Source organism: Nesoenas mayeri (genome assembly GCF_963082525.1).
Source record: "Nesoenas mayeri genome assembly, chromosome: 25".
Lineage (NCBI taxonomy): Eukaryota > Metazoa > Chordata > Aves > Columbiformes > Columbidae > Nesoenas > Nesoenas mayeri.
Genome location: NC_137549.1, coordinates 1,652,333 through 1,669,156, shown reverse-complemented (window position 1 = coordinate 1,669,156; position 16,824 = coordinate 1,652,333). Strand labels below are relative to the sequence as shown.

General features: G+C 49.6%; 1 protein-coding gene across 2 annotated transcripts; it reads right to left on the bottom strand.

The window, feature by feature from the left end:
* Positions 1-861: 861 nt before the first annotated feature.
* On the bottom strand, positions 862-15,559 carry RAB11B (RAB11B, member RAS oncogene family; the record flags this gene model as incomplete). 2 transcript variants are annotated; one of them, XR_013923301.1, is made up of 6 exons in its annotated part: positions 15,432-15,559; positions 9,387-9,582; positions 7,291-7,484; positions 5,648-5,728; positions 4,290-4,503; positions 879-1,007 (listed from the first exon to the last, which is right to left on the bottom strand). XR_013923301.1 is itself a non-coding variant. In XM_080359105.1 (5 exons), exons 1-5 carry the CDS (start codon positions 15,469-15,471, stop codon positions 862-864), a joined length of 657 nt encoding a protein of 218 aa, XP_080215231.1. In that variant the 5' UTR covers positions 15,472-15,559. The 2 variants fall into 2 exon arrangements, 1 of the variants encoding a protein (XP_080215231.1); XM_080359105.1 differs by lacking the exon at positions 4,290-4,503 and having other exon boundaries at positions 862-1,007.
* Between the last annotated feature and the right edge of the window lie 1,265 nt (positions 15,560-16,824).

Here is a 16,824-nt window from a genome sequence, read left to right as displayed (position 1 = left end):
AAAAATCCTGGAGCTATAGAAGATCCCGCTTGCAGACACTGATCTACAGTACAAAATAAGCCTGGCGAAAGATTCCGAAATCAATATGCTGGCACTTACTGTACAATAATGTTAACTGATTAACATAAGCCATGAATAAATATTAAGCCGCTCCGTAAAGCCTGCACGAGCAGCACAGGCGTTCGTGGTGGCAGAGAAAGCAATGCAGACACACTTCATTGTTCCCAAATAAAACAAGGATAGAGAAAGATTTCCCAAGCAGGGAATGGTAAACTACACAGCCAGACTAACTGTATTAGGGGTAATTACATTATAAGTAATGTTATTTTCAACAGCTTTTTCATGTGTGTGCAGCCACTAAAAACCTCACTGTGAGACTCTATCAAGGACAGAAAAGAGAGCATTTGGTAGGACAGCTATTTCCTTTTAATTTCTCCCTCATGTTTACAGAAACACAAGAAAAAATCTGACTAGGGGAGGAAAAAACCTTGTCACCTCAATGGAGTTATTTCTTCAAGTCCCCATGGTTTCTCTCCCAGAAAAACAAATAACCACAAAAATAAAACCAAAAACGTTTGAGGAGAGTGTTTCATGTGATACTACCCAGCAGCAGATGTTCCAACACAAACACGTCTATCAGATCAGTGCCTACATTTCAAGCCCAAAAGTCAGCACATGAAGGGATTTGGGAGGCAGGGGGATGTTAGCCCTACGATTAAAGCTCTAAGATGAAAAGGGAGATTTGGGAACGGGGGAAAGGAGGAAAGAGGGAGTCACGGAATCACAGGAGAGAAGAAGTGCACACAAGTTTCTAAACGAAGCACAGACGAAGTGAAGGGCACAAGAGTCATCTCCGGGAGGTCACAGGTTCTGACAGCACTGGAGTTTGTTGGATTTCTGTCCGTCGGTGGTTGGTGGGACGCTGATGTCCACCACGTTGTTGCCGGGAGACTCATCATGCGCAGACCGATCGGCGATCTGCTTCTGCGAAACAATGCGGTAGATTTCTGAAACGAGAACACAGCGGTTAGAGCCCGGAAAGGCATCGCCTTCCCCAGAGCACACGGAATCCCAGAATGTCAGGGGTTGGAAGGACCTGGAAAGCTCATCCAGTGCCATCCCCCCATGGAGCAGGAACATCCAGATGAGGTTACACAGGAAGGTGTCCAGGCGGGTTGGAATGTCTGCACAGAAGGAGACTCCACAACCCCCCTGGGCAGCCTGGGCCAGGCTCTGCCACCCTCACCCCAACAAGTTTCTTCTCATCTTTAAGTGGAACCTCCTGTGTTCCAGTTTGCACCCATTGCCCCTTGTCCTGTCACTGGTTGTCACCAGCAGAGCCTGGCTCCATCCTCCTGACACTCCCCTTTTCCATATTGATCCCCAGGAATGAGTCCCCCCTCAGTCTCCTCTTGTCCAGCTCCAGAGCCTCAGCTCCCTCAGCCTTTCCTCACACGGGAGATGCTCCACTCCCTCCAGCATCTTGGTGGCTCTGAACACGGCAAAGCAGGCTGCCCAAGACACTAAAACCCCCATATTTTAAGATATTAACTTGAAAGTTGTGAAAGGAAATGTAGCCTGACCAGCTATGCTGTGTAACATCTGCTTGAATGGACACACTGGCTCCTTCTGGAAAAGTCATTCAGACATTATTCCTCGCTGCCTTCCACAACAGCACTTCCTATCACATTCTTTTTCAATATCCCCACAAACTCCTATTATTAAAAGGCTTTTTCAATGAGCAAGCAGCAGGAATGCTCATTTCTAAAACACAGAATATCTTATTTTTTGATTAAAGAAAAAGTGGGCAACATAATCGAGAAGCACCAATCAACAGGACGCTTGCAAAACGTCACCGTGCAGCAGCGCTGACAGTCTCTATTTTACACTTCAGCTACTACCAAATGACAGAATTTGCCTATTCTGTAACAAATCAGTTTTCCCCGCTATGACAGCAAAAAGCCACACGGTTCATAAAGCCCCATATTCATCCAAAAATGCTTTTCCCGAGGTAATTAATTTATACACCTGAAAGTACACGGATCCACAAAGCTGTAACTGCTGCCAGGTTAAAAGCTTTCAGGAATAAACCATTTCAACTGCATAGTTAGAAGAAATATTTTAAGTTGAAAGGGTTTTAAATTACTTATTTCACTGACTATAAGCCCTTGTTCCAACTTCCCTCCATTGTGAGACAGGAAAAGGGCAAGAACCTCCCTGGAAGTCTGCGGTAAATATTATGGTCACATTCATCCAGCCACAGCCTCAAAATGGCAACACTCAGTCTTTCGTAAGGATTAAAAATCATGAGGGACTATGTGCTTTGTTGGGGTGGGGTTTTGTTTGTGGGTTTTTCGGTTGGTTGGTTTTTAAGGGTTTTTTTTGGGGAGGGTTGGTTGTTTTTCTCCCACTCTTTAGGGATCACTCAAACTGGTGGCCAGCGAGGAAACTCCCGTCCTGCTGCTCCCACCCCACTGCTCACACACATTGTCCCACGTTTCTTTCCCTCCCTTCGCAGGATGATTCTCTCCTTTCAAAACAGCATTTTCAGGACTACCCAGTCTCACCAGCCGCATCCCACTGTACCTGAACTGGACAATCTCAGCACTCTGGGGAGCCCAGGATGCTGCAAAGAGAGCGGTTTGAGTTCCGTTTACCCAGGTCTGACCTCAGCTCAAGTTCTGGCTCCCTAAGTATATCACCTGTTCCTAATCTGTCAGGTTTTTTGCTTGGAGGAGCAGCTTGGCTGTCCCTTTTTCTCCTGTTTGCCTCCTCTTGGTCACCTTCCTCTAATTGCAACACATTTCTAGTACCAGAGTTGACCAGCACCAGGCCAAGCAATCCCACCACTTCTTACTGCTTCCCCGCACCCCCTGCAAAAGAATCCAACAACAACCTGCCTTACACAATTCAGCATATTAAAACTCAGCCTTTTCCCTAGTAATAGGCTCTTGTTTGTGCACAATCAAGAAACAATAACACAAAGTCAATTCTTTGGTCAGCATCCAATAAGCCACAAACACCAGACACGTCCTGATAATCAAGTAGCACCAGAACGAAGGCTCCTTCTCATGTAACTGAAATCAATATCTGGTCACAAAAAAAGCTCAGAAAATGCTCATCTTGAGGTGTTGTGGGACGTGTAAATCAGGCACAGCTTCACAAAACAACGTACAGCAGTGAGACTATAGATACAGTTTGTCAGTCTAGAATTCAGCTATAATAAGCAATAGTCAGTAATTGGGATCTTGCCGATTCTTCATGTTCACCATATGGATCTTAAAGGGCTTTCCATGAGATAGAACAAACACACTGACAAATTATATGGCATTTTCCTCTCTTTAGAACAAGATTCTGAAGTCGTGGGGCAGCCAGAGGTAGAGCTATCTGACAGCCCTCCTCCTATTCAGATAGGATTTTAAGGTTTCATTTTAGGAGTGGAAGACAATGCTTTGAAACATCAACAGGTGACTCCCTGTCATCTCAAAGGGTATTTTGAGATACAACTGCTGCAGAACACAGAGCGAAAGGCAGAGCCTGCACAAGCAGAGATGCTCACGTGCACCAGGGTTTGTGAGCTCCCATCCATCCTCTGGAACACAGAATGCTAACGTATACAGCGCTGACACACTCAAAGTCTAACTACAATTACAGTAAGATTAGGCCAAAGCCCAAGTTTGGGAAAAGTCACCCATCCCAGCTGAATTAACAGATATGAGCAGTGCTTATTTTAAGCATCTCTCTTGCTCCGTGTGCTTCCTTCCCACTTTACTGCCTGTAGGCCACGTATCCCCCGGCTCACAACCTCCCCATACCAGCCCCGTCCTCCTTCTCCACCCTCATGACCACACAACCCACACTTGGAAGGAAATCAGCAAGTTCCCCACATGCTGCATTTAGCCTAGAACAGAGCTGCACTCTACCAGGGCCAAAGGAGCCTTCGAGGGGTGGAGTTTTCAACATACCAGCTGGAAATGCTGCTAACAAAAGTGCTTTGGTCACGGCTCAGCACGGTAAGGATGACCTGCTGGTGTAGCTACAGTAATAAAGCTTCACTGGTGAATCCTCGCCCTCGTGTGCAGTGGGGTGCTCCCTTACGCCAGGGCCAAGAAAATACACACAAGGCAACAACCCCATCCTAAGGAATGGAAATTCTAAGCCCATTCTGAAACAGGAAGAAAGCCCAGAGTACAAGCACCTGGAATAGCTCCCATGCTACACACAGCAGACATTCCCACACATACAGCAAGACTGACGCTGCAGCTGGACACGGTGCACTCGGCACTCACATCTCCAGTTGATAAATGTGCTGAGGAACATTCTTGGGCACTGGAAATCATAGAGCTCACTTTGGCCTGTGACCACTATCACGTTCTTAGACAGTTCCTGGGACGCTTCAGGGACATTCCCAGAAAGCAGCTCTTGGTGCCCAGTCACCTGCAGCCATTGCCATTGGCTGGGAACAAGACTTCGGCCAAAAATATCATGGACCAGTTTGTTTTGCTGCAAGAGAGCACACGAACGTTTAACTTCCTAGCATGGCAAGTTCAGAGAAGGGAACGGAGCTGGTGAGGGGCTGGAGCACAAGTGTGATGGGAGCGGCTGAGGGCTCTAAGGGACTGTCATGTTTATTCTTGTCTCTTCCTTCTGCAATGAGAAATTTTTGTCCCCACTTCTTGACCAGCTGAAGTGTTGCTATTGGGTCCTGCACTGGGGTCACAACAGCCCCATGGACGCTGCAGCTGGGGAAGAGCAGCTGGAAAATGACCTGGGGGTGTTGGTGGCAGCAGCTGAACATGAGCCAGCGTGTGCACAGGTGGCCAAGAGGCCACCAGCATCCTGGCTGGTACCAGCACTGGTGTGGCCAGCAGGCCTAGGGCAGCAACTGTCCCTGTGCTGGGACCTGGGGAGGCCAAACTGCCAACCCTGGGGACAGTTTTGGGCCCCTCACGCCAAGAAAACCCTTGAGGTGCTGGAGCGAGTGGAGAGAAGGGAACGGAGCTGGTGAGGGGCTGGAGCACAAGTGTGATGGAGCGGCTGAGGGACCTGGGGGTTCAGCTGGAGAACAGGAGCTGAGGGGAGACCTTCTGATCTCTGAACTGCCTGAAAGGAGCTTGGAGCCAGGGGGGTCGGGCTCTGCTCCCCAGGAACAAGCGCCAGGAGCAGAGGAAACGGCCTCAAGTTGTGCCAGGGGAGGCTGAGGTTGGATGTGGGAACAATTTCTTCCCCAAAGGGCTGTGGGGCATTGGAACAGGCTGCCCAGGGCAGTGCTGGAGTCACCAGCCCTGGAGGGTTGGACAGACAGACATGAGGTTCTCAGGGCATGGGGCAGGGACAGAGGTGGGTTATGGTTGGACTTGAGGGTCTTTTCCAACCAAAATGATTCTGTGATTCTACGGCCACCGGTTCACTACAGGGACAGAACTACCAGTGCTATTGCAATAGCTTAAACTTATAGAACACCAGGAGACCCAAAACCTCCAGATTCTTGGGCAGGAAGGTTGTGTGGGGTGGGAGGCAGAACACAAAGGTAGGACTAGAAGTCTGGCAAACAAATCATCATTCTGAACATTCATTTCCAAAACATTCTAGATAACCACAAAACATGCCCATGAAGAAGATCCACTGACTGTGTAACAAACCGTACCTGTCAGGATGTTCTTGAAGGCTTCTTCTACATTTGTTGAATCCAGGGCAGAAGTTTCAATAAAAGATAAGTTATTTTTTTCTGTAACAAATAACAAGTGGTTCAGTTAAAAAACTTTTAACAGCACTTTATTTCACTTTTACTTTGCGGTTTACACCTTTATTTTTAGGCCGAATGAGCCAGCGCACAGTCTGCTTTATCTGTGTTCCTGTCCCACTAGAGCGGCCGCTGCACCGTTTATTCAGCTCGGGCGCTGCGGCAGCATCACCTGCGACCGCTGCCTTCCCACCGCGTGAGAACGTTCTCCTCGCTGCAGCCCTGGCTCGCTCAAGCCACACGTTTCCCCGGCCTTGCACAACATTATTCTCATCAGCTACAGCTCCTGCCCAGAGGTACCTTGAGCAAGAGGCGGGGAAAGCACGTTGGCTGCAACAGGAGGCACAATGTTCCTCCTAAACCCCACAAAGATCAACAGACCTACACTTTTCTAATCAGACCCCACCTCCAAATTACAATCATTACTAGTAACACAGTATTTTTTCTTTCCTCTTACAATGCAGAACATATATATATATACACACACACATATATACGTATATATATATACACACACATATATATATATACACATATATATATATATATTTAAATTGTGATTAACACCCAAACATCACACCTAGAACACTACAGGACCACCTGCCCAGATAGAAGCACATTTCAGTCACAGCGCCTAAACAGCAACACCTGGCCCATCACTGGCTATTTAAAACAATCTGAGCAGGGAGTCAGGGCCAAAAATAAGACATTGAAGCAAGTGGCCATGATAACACACTATCTAGGGTGCCCACTAACTCGTTTTGCTTCTTGTATAGACTTCGTTTCTCATTCGTCTGAAAATGTAAAGTGGTTTTACTAACCACAGGGCACTGGCTTACTGGCAAACTTGAGAACAGACATTTAACCAGGCCCTCGTAATATTCCTAGAAGGATTTTATAGGCTGTACATTTAAATTCCACCTCCAAGCTTGCCAGCCACACAAAAGCAACCTGAATGTCCCTAAGACTATAAGGGCAAAAGAGAATTTGGCTGTTTTCCCAGTGATCTGCAAGCGAGAAGTAACGCAGTGGCACAGCTCACGTAACCCGCTTGATTCCTCCCAACATCTCCAAATCTGATGATCATTGCACTTAAATGAAACTAGACGACACTGTGTCTGCTCTGGCACAGAAACTACAGCTACAGCATCTAAGAGAAGGTTCACTTGCAGCTCTCCACGCTGACACGGAGAACCAGGCCTCTAGGAAGGAAGGAAAGACATTTTGTCTTGCGATATTTTATATTTATATTGTGACATTTTCTCTTCTTCTTACTGTTTCTAACCTTGCTAGAGGAAGCGCTTAATCTTCAGCTACCAGGCAGCTCAAGGACGGCGTTTCAAAAACATGTACTACCGCTGGATTTAAAGCAAAACAAACCCACAGCCACACGTGCTGTTTAATCCGCCAAGATATTTTCATTTTTAAAACAAAAAAAACCTTAAATGTGTTTTAGGGTCCCAAATAAAACTTGAAGTGAAAGCTCAGTCCTCAACAACAACAGGTTGGAGTCGAGAGCAGCAGCCCGGAAGGCGCTGCCTACAGACCTGCGAAGGCCCGGGCCTCGTCGGTGGGCACGGCGCGCAGGTGGCGCAGGTCGCTCTTGTTCCCCACCAGCATGATGACGATGTTGTTGTCCGCGTGGTCTCTGAGCTCCTTTAGCCAGCGCTCCACGTTCTCGTAGGTGAGATGTTTGGCAATGTCATAGACGAGAAGAGCCCCGACAGCACCGCGGTAATATCTGAAAGCACAAGGCAGTGAGCGTTGTCCAGCCCCTGGTTTCTGATTCTATACTGGTGCCTACTAAAACCTTAAATCCCCCCACTTTGAAAAAGGTTGTGCTGATGCAAATACTGCTGTTGGGGATTTTTTAAGCCTAAAACCAAGTTCCAAATAACGGGTATTTTTAACAGCATTCCTAAAAATTCCAGTGTATGTAACAAAATCCTGAAGAGACTGTAGAAGCCATGACGTTTCTATTCTGCTGAAACAGCGAGCGAGAAGACTCCCAGTGCAGCTCAGCACCGGTACCACTAGAAGGTTTTTGTGAAGTTATAACTTTTCTACTAAGAAAATAGTCCTTAGTAAAACATCACTATTCGTTGCTTATCTTCCAAATACCTCCTGTCCTTCTTGGAAATTAAAAAGGGGGACTCTGGGCTATTTGACGCTTATCCACAAGTCCATAATCTGAGAACAGTGCAGGTTTGGGTCCGTTTCAGCTCATGCCAAGGGTCTGGGATGGCACAAGCCAATCTAGACCAGCAACCCTGTAGCGTCCGTGTTTCTCTTCCACACAACGCTACCGCATCTCCTGCTCTGCCAGCACCCGTCCAACCGGGCGCCGAACCGACTCAGGGCACCAAGTCGGCAGAAAACATTCGCTTTTTGCTGCTGGTTGTGGCGGTGCCGGCGGAACCAGCTGAACCGGCCCCGTGTGTCAGCGGAGCCCGTGCCAGCGGCGCAGCGCGAGATGCCCCGATTGCCACCAGCCGCGGCTGCTGGTGAACAAAACTCCACCAGCAGTTTTGCTGCTCGGCTTTTGCAGCAGTAAGAGTGACTTAAGGGTCACAAAACTTCAAAAAAACACGCTAAGAAAACACGGAAGATGAAATCGCCGCTTCCATCTGCTCCTGCATGACTTTGTTTTTGCGTTCCTTCCCTACAGCTGATTCCCTTCAGGCTCCACGCTCTTTGATTTTTCTCCCATCTATTCTACATGACGCTGTTTCACCTCAATGAAAAAGGTTCTCCTTACCTGGAGTTTAAAACAAATGGCTCCATCTGCGTATGACTCAGAAACAGGCCTGTACCTTTAAAAACTGATATAAATCTGTACCAATCATACAATTTCAACTCGCTGCTCAGAACATGCCCAGGATAAGTAGGCCTGCCAATAAGGTGGTTTTATTTTTCTCTTCTAAAAGATGCTTTTGCCTGCTATCTGCATAGAAACAGATACACCCAGGGGTTTCACCTCAAGCCAGTGTCGGGATTAAAGAGGTGCTGTACACAAAAGCATCCCAACAGCACTGTTTTAAACTGGGATGTGCCCGACGCTGCAGGGTCAGCATCACCACAGTTGCTTTCCTGCTTGCTCATTATCCAGCATTCACTGTCAGACCTAATTTTCAGGGCTGTGACTAACTCAAAGTCATTGAGATTTCAAGGGAGTTTGTGGCTGCAGACTGGCCTATAAATATCCTTAATCTCAAGATCCAGGGGCCAATGAAGACCAGAAGCCACAGGCATTATGGTAACTGCTGTGCCCAGACCAAAACTTGACGCCAAACTGTCCCCAGTTCCATCAGAAGTGTCACTCACTGCGTGTGATGGAAACAGCACAGCCGGGGGTGGGTAAAAAAACCCAAATCGCAGGACTCCAACAGGATTCCCCACACTTTGGATTTATGCCGTCATTTTTGCTGTCATTTTTTCTATCGTAGCATCATTAAAATCTAAAAATAACTTTCATTATATTACTCAGGGAACACAAAACTATTTGCTATTTAATGAGCTGGATCTACACTGATGTACGTCATAACGATTCTGCCCTGCGCCCCAAACTTGTTTTGTTAATTCTCTCCTCACAAATTCATCTGAACCACCTCTACCAGCATCCTGCTGCCGGCCCGGCACTCACGCTGAGGTGATGGCGCGGTACCGCTCCTGTCCTGCCGTATCCCAGATCTGCGCTTTTATTGTCTTCCCATCCACCTGGATGCTCCTGGTGGCAAATTCCACCCCGATGGTGCTCTTGCTCTCCAGATTGAACTCATTGCGTGTGAAACGGGACAGGAGGTTGCTCTTCCCAACTCCGGAGTCTCCAATCAGCACAACTGGGAAAAAGAAAAGACGTTATTTTAGAAATTAATAGTTCACAGCAGTGTTTTCGCAGCGCAGTGGTGATACCTGCCCTGTGGGCAGGACCCGGATTGCACAGCCAAATATTGGAGAAAATGATGCTAACACTGACTTCATTACTCCAGCCCCAAAACAGCCCCCGGCCCTTTTGTTACTAACAGATGGAAATGAGAAACCGCTGCAACAACTGTCAACAGCCAAACACGGATCCGACCACAATTAACACAAGAACGTGGCAACAGGCGATCTGTCTGCCTGACGGAAGCCTGTGTATGGTATAAACCTGCTCTATTTTTAATTAAAAACCAAAAAATTAACTAAACAAACCAACCACACACAAAACCCCACCATCGCCCCTGTAAGTAACCCTAACCCTGGAAGTAAGCAATACTTGCAGTCTCACTTTGGGTCATACAGGGTGTTTCTTTTCAATAACTGAATTCATAAATAAGTTCACCACAAAAATGTTTAAAAAAGAAAGATGAAAAATCAGAGACATTTGATACTACAAAGATAAAGCAAAGCAGAACTTCCCCCATTGAGTCCTAGGAGATTGCATGAGAAGTAAAAGATGAGCTAGAAAATCTCTGCCTCCACATGAAGTGTTGCCATGTTAACAGAAAAATGTTAATGTGGAGCTCTTCAGCACACAAACCGCAGCTTTACTGAACGCAATTGTGAAAATCAAAGGTCCATCTTGCAGCAGGAGTTTCCCCTACTCTGGGGCTGCAGCTCACGGCTCTGGAGGCACAGCCCTGCAACTCAGCGGGGCCTGTGGTGACAGGACAAGGGGTGATGGTTTAAACTAAAGGAGGGAGATTCAGGCTGGACACGAGGAAGGAATTGTTGCCCTGAGGGTGGTGAGAGCCTGGCCCAAGTTGGCCAGAGAGGTGGTGGATGAACCATCCCTGGAGACACCCCAGGCCAGGCTGGACGGGGCTCTGAGCACCCTGAGCTGGTGAAGATGTCCCTGTCATGGGACATGTCCCTTCAACCCAAACCATTCCATGATTCCTGCTTGAGTTGCCTCACACCGGCCCCACCAACCCGTGATCTCCATGAGACCGTCTCACCAACAGCTCCAAAGCCAATATTTGTCACATTGGGTCCTTTACCGTGCAGCTAACGCAATCACACACATTTTCTTACATCCCTCTGTTGCTGACTAGAGCAAGAAACAAGACTAAAAGCAATTAAGCCATGCTCCCTTATTCTCACAAATATCATATCACGTATGACTTTGGTAGTCTAGTAACAGTAACCCGGCTGGAGCAGGAGGAGGCCAGGCAGCTCCGTGAGGCTTCTTCAACCTTGGAAGTACTTCCTACTCGGATTCAAAGTCCAGATCTGCTCATCTTCCTCACTCATACAATCTGTTTTTCCTATAGAAGAGCAAACACGGGCGGAAAACATTCTCGATCCCTGCACAACAAATTGCAGAAGACTTTCCTCAGTAGACGCTTCCAGAATGAGCTCAGAGCTCTCCCAGGGCCAAGGATCACGCTCGGCTTTTAGTGTTATTACAGGTTAGTTCTGCTCAGGCCGTTGTTTGAGGACACGGCCCTGGCAGCGTGTTGCTCCAGCTCAGGAACCTCCCGCCCCTGAGAGCACATTCCCAAATTCCCGCTGTAGCTCTCGAGCTGCACGGGGAGATTGTTGAAACGCTCCGGACTCCTCAACACCCCCCCAGCATTTCATCCGCCTGACAGCGCAGACAGACGGACAATTGTGCTCGCGCAGCTGAACGGTCACAACAGCGGCAGGAACGGGTGGGCAGCGGATCGTGGCAAAGCGCCACATCTCCCCGCCCGGCTGAAATCAGCTCCTCGCCGCGCTGGCAAACGGCCTGAGCCATTTTTTAGGGTATGAGAACAGAGATAGGAAAAAAAAAATGATGTTATTAAGAGTTCTAACTCCAAGGTTTCGTTAGCGTGATTTTCCAGACAAACAGCTTTTCATCACTAATTCCACGGGGCGCTCCAAGGACGGGCCGAACAGAGGTCGCCCATCCCGCACCGCGACCTGCGGCGCAGCCCGGGCCAGCGGCAGGAGGAGGTCAGAACACCCACCAGCTCGGAAAAACCCTGGAGCTTCCAACTGCTTCCCAAGGGCGTTACCTTCCCATGAACCTGCAGCTCGAGACAGCACTGCCGTCTCTGCGCCTTCCAGCCACCTCCTGTCCGCTGGCGTTTTGAAATTCGGGCACAAATTGTGCAAATGGCTCCCAGGTCATTAACTCTGTCACAGGAACAAAATTCAGGGGGTCCCGTGCTATTTAAGCTGGTTCCTGGATTGTTTCCTGCAATGGGCAGCAAAGCACCAGCCTCCCCTTGACCTGCTGCTCCACGTTCCAGCAGAGATCTGAGAGCATTGGTGAGAAGTCACTGGATGCACAAGGACCAAAGGAAGGTGCTGAGATCCCCACTCGGTAAATAACGCTCTCTCTGTCTTTCAGTCTCCAAGTGCTTCTTGTTCCTGCTCAATCTTGAGCATTAAACAAGGATTTTTGCTTTCAGGAGAAACACAGACTGGAAGCCCCCATGGAGATAGAACCCACAAGTTCTTATTTTCTATGGGAATTAAGCAAGAAGACACCTGCAAGATTGTGGACGGAATGATTAGACCTTAGGAAAGTTCCTACATTTGGGAACAGGCCATCGGACAGCATTGCAGGAGTCTCGACGGAGTAGAAAAGTTCCAAATCAGATATAAGAGCCTGAATATTCCCTAAACACACCTGAATGGGTAAAGTCTGAATCGGAACCACCCAGACCCACAGTCCCAGCACCCGCTTTGTACACGGGATCCTGGTGCAAAGCAGCCAAAATGCAGAAATAAAAACCCAGCGTTAGTAAGAAAAACAAAATCCAAGTTTAAAATAGAATTTTAAATACAACAGACTATTAATCTGGGAAAAAAAAATTCTTTTGAACAACCCAAGAGATTAAAACTCTCTCTCCAGCAGAGACCACATAAGCAGAGCTCATTATAAATATGAGCTACATAAGGTTGCCAGGTATTGATGACTAATATGACACACATTTGTTTTTAATAAGCGCAGCCTTTGTTAGGCTTAAGCTCCAATTGGCGCAGTCTAAATCCCCGCAAAGGTAAAAGAAAGCTCTTTTTTCCACGGGTGTTTCTCCTTCCTTTTCCATGAGCCAGCACACATCTGCACAACCTCACACTTCATTTCTAAAATAAACACTGATAATAACCGATCTTCTTGAGAGGAAAATTAACGTGCAGTTCACATTTTAATAGCTATGAGGCTTCCGATATTTCAACAAATATTAAAAGGTCATGAATTCAATTCCAGATCCAACCCATCCAAAACTCAGCGTGAAAAGTTCTTGCTTTTTAACCACCAAACTCATTGGGAGCGGAGCCCAAACCCCGAGCTCCATCACCCACACGCAGCCCCATCGCTCTGCACACACAACCCGCTTGTTCTCCCCAAGCTTCGCTCAGTGCCTTTGTTAACAAACCACGTTTTGTCGTGATCAATAAAATAAGCAGCTCTGACCGCCGGGATGCACAGAGAAAGGGAATCGGGAATACAGAGGCACCAGTTTAGCGGAGCAGCCCGGCTATAACCACGCTCGCATCGCCAGTTGAAACCTTGAGTTAGTTTTTGCCTCCTGTGTGCTGGACCCGATAACGTTCATCTCTCCTGTAGCCCTATGGAAGGGCTGGTCCTAACACACGGATGGACAGACAGACGATGTGAACACCAGAGCTCCCCACAAACTCACTGCAGACTCCTTGGCCACTGTCAGCCCTGCACAACTGTTTCACAGGCAGAAATTCACATGAGAGAGACTACCAATAAATGGGGCTCTTCACCGTTTAAACTGTTCATAAAGCTGATTAATATAACCTATGCTAACAGACAGACGATCCAGATCTTCCACTATAGAAAAAAAGTTTAGATTGTGACTTTAAAGCAACACTACGTTCAACCGGAGCCATCCTAAATAATGCTACAGTGCAAGGATGCAAATTCCTTAAACAAGCGCAACTGTAAAAGCTAAAATCAGAGTCCAACCACATTTCCTTTGGAAATGGGCGGCAGGGCAAAGGGTCAAACCTTAAATTTAATAAAAATAACCCAGCCTGCAGCCCTTCCCCACCAAGACTCCTCCCTCTGACACAGGGAGCTCAAAAACCATCTAAGAAGGGGCCAAACCAGACGTCTGTCCAATCCATGGACATGATTTTTTTCATTATGTCAATTTGCTTGATATTTAATTCCATAACTGGCGGCGGCAGAATGGAAATGAAGGGAAGTTGGTCCTACAGCGGAGACCTCACCCCATTTGGCTCCATTTATGTTCATTATTGCTCACCTAGTCCCAAAAAGCCTAGAAGGAAGGAAAGATAAGATGAGTAGATAGAGAAGGCTGCGGGTTTTTTTGTGGCTTTATTTAAAAACAAATCCAAAGCACACACAGAACAGGACAATTCTCTGCCCCATGGTTCATTATTTTAAGCGCTACAAAGCGCACCAAGTCACTCCACAGTATCAGCACAGCAGCGCGGCCCTGACCAACCGGCTCTAGGTCAAGTTTAACTCCAGATAAAATTAAAAGCGCATTTCAAAGTGGCCTTAGTATTTTTAAAGATGAGCGCAGTTTTGCCTACCTAATTGCTTATCCACAGAAGGAAGAAAACAAAGTTACATGTTTGGGCTTTCAAGTTGCTGCCTATTAAACCACTTGGGAAATAGATGGCGGAACGACTTCAGAAGAAAACTAGTTTAGACCCGGCCAGTTCAGCATATTTTCGGAGGATAGTCGTCTGCTTTATACACATAGAAGAAATATGGTGCTGTTATATTCGCCAGTGTCTTATAAACTGTAAAAAAAGAGAACGCCAAACAAGCAAATACATCCATAAAGTATTTCCAACAGATGAATAATTGCTCTTCCATCAACGAGCGAGTGTGGAATCACTGCTGCCCTTGTTAGGGGCCAGGGACATACAATGAGCCCTGACATCAAACCGCAGGGGCATCTTCATGGCAGTAAAGCACAAACACCCCGAGATGGTAACGTTAACCTCGCCTTTTCTAACAGGGAATTCTTGCGATGAATCTGAGGATTTCAGCCACGCTACCAGAGGAGACCGGGGTAAAACGGGCTGGGAAACGCGGAGGTGAAGGTTTTACACGATTCCTGAGCGCTGTGGGTGCTCCAGGTGAACCCCGGCACCTCCACACACACAGGACACCAACCGCAATAAAACACCTGAGCCAGCACTAAACCCACCCACGGTTATCGACCCCTCCCACAACCTCTGCTGGACAACCCCGAATGTCACAAACATGGGGACAGAAGCACTAAAATAACGCCAGGCAAAGCCCCATTAACGCTATGAACCTCCATGGCTGCAGCTACTGGCGCTGCAGGAGTTCTCCACGGAACCTCAAGTTCTTTCGGCTCCAGCTCCACACCCGGAGCGACCTCCCGGGCGACCCCCGCGAGCGGTGCCGCCGCCGGGCACAACCCCCGGGGGAGGCCCAGCCCCGCTCCTGGCCCCAGCCCAGGCTCGAACCTCCCCCGCACTCCCGGACCGCGCCCGCCCGGCTGCCAGCGCGCAGCCCCCGCCGCGCCGGGACGGAAAGGCCCGCGGGGCTGCCCCGCTGTCCCCCCAGCGCCAGCCCCAGGCGGCCCCGCCGCGGCAGGCGCTGTCCGTAAGGCCGCCCCGCGCACAAAGGCCTCGGCGGCCACGCCGGGCCCGGGGCAGCGCAGCCGGGAGGGCCGGGCCGGGCCGGGCCCAGCGCCGCCGCGGGCCCGCCGAGGGGAGCGGGCGCGGGCCGTACCTTTGAACAGGTAGTCGTACTCGTCGTCGCGGGTGCCCATGGCGATGGCGGCGCCGACCCTCTGGCTGCCAGGCACCGACCGCGGCCCAGCCGGGGGGGCGCTGCCGCCGCCGCCGCCTATCAGCGGCCGCCAGAGCCCGCAGGAGGCGGGCGGCGCGCCAGACCTATCAACGATGCCCAATAGGCGACGGGATCGCCTCTGACTGGCGGGCAGCGCTGCCCAATCGAAAGAGGGTAAATCGGGAGGGGCGGTGCTTGGGTGTCTGGGCAGGGTCCGTGCGAGACGAGGCGGGGCCGGGGCGGGGCCTGGGGTGGGCGGGGGCTGTGTGTGGGCGGGGCGGGGTCTCGGGAATGCGCAGGGCGGGCACCGGGGCGTTGGGGGTGCGGAGGGTCCGGCCGTGGGTCAGGGGTTCGATCCCGGGGTCGGCGCAGCGCGGGAGCCGAGCGGGAGAGCGCACGGAGGGGCCCTTGAACCACGCCAGTGCTCGGCTGCAGCTCAAACCATCGCGCCCTGCACGCCTCAGCTTTGCTTTGCTGGTTGCTCCCCGCGCCGGGACTGATCCTGCCCCACAGAGCACTCAGGGTCTCACCTTCCTGCACTAAATACCAGCTGAAAAAGCTGTTGTGGAAAAAAAAAAAGCCCAGCATGGTGACACTACTTGTTCCAGGAAAACATTTCCCCTTTTCTTTTTCCTGGTGTGGCTTGAAGCAATTTCCTGCATGAGTTGGTGATAACAGCAAAAGGCCGTTCTGCCACCCGGGCAGCACTGCTGGCTGCATTGGACACACTTCGCCTTCCTGACGGCAGAGCGGCCGCAATTCATCCTGCGAGCGCAGCCCCAGCTGCAGGGCCGGGCACAATGAGCCGCTCGGGGTGTCCCCTTGCCCTGGTGACCTCCCGTCCCGCCTTCACCCCTCACAACGTGTGCACGCGGTGTCGCGTCTGCATTTAATGTGTGTGATTTGTGGTTGCGACAAAGCCTCCTGGGGAAGACGGCGGCTCCCTCCCCTCTCTGTGACGCGCAGCAGCTCGCTGTGCTCATTAAGCAGATTCCTCGCTTTCCTGCGCTGCGTTCATCACGGCTCATCTGCCCTACTTTCCCCGGAGGAGCCTTTAGCTGCCTAAGGGATTAGTGGGGCTCCAGCAGCACATGGCTGAGGCAGTGGGGAGGAAAAACATGGTATTGGAATTATTTTTGCCAACCTCAGAGGCTCAGGGTGTGGGGAGATGTGGTGGCTCAGACCTCCGAGCTGCCCTCGCCTTCCCCTGGGCACCTGAACACCCTGCACAGACAGGGTCATGTATTTAAAAAGTCCCATTTCCCAAATATAATTTCTAATAAACATGTGGGAATGTGCGAAGAGGCAGCACCCAGACAAACAGCTGTCTGTC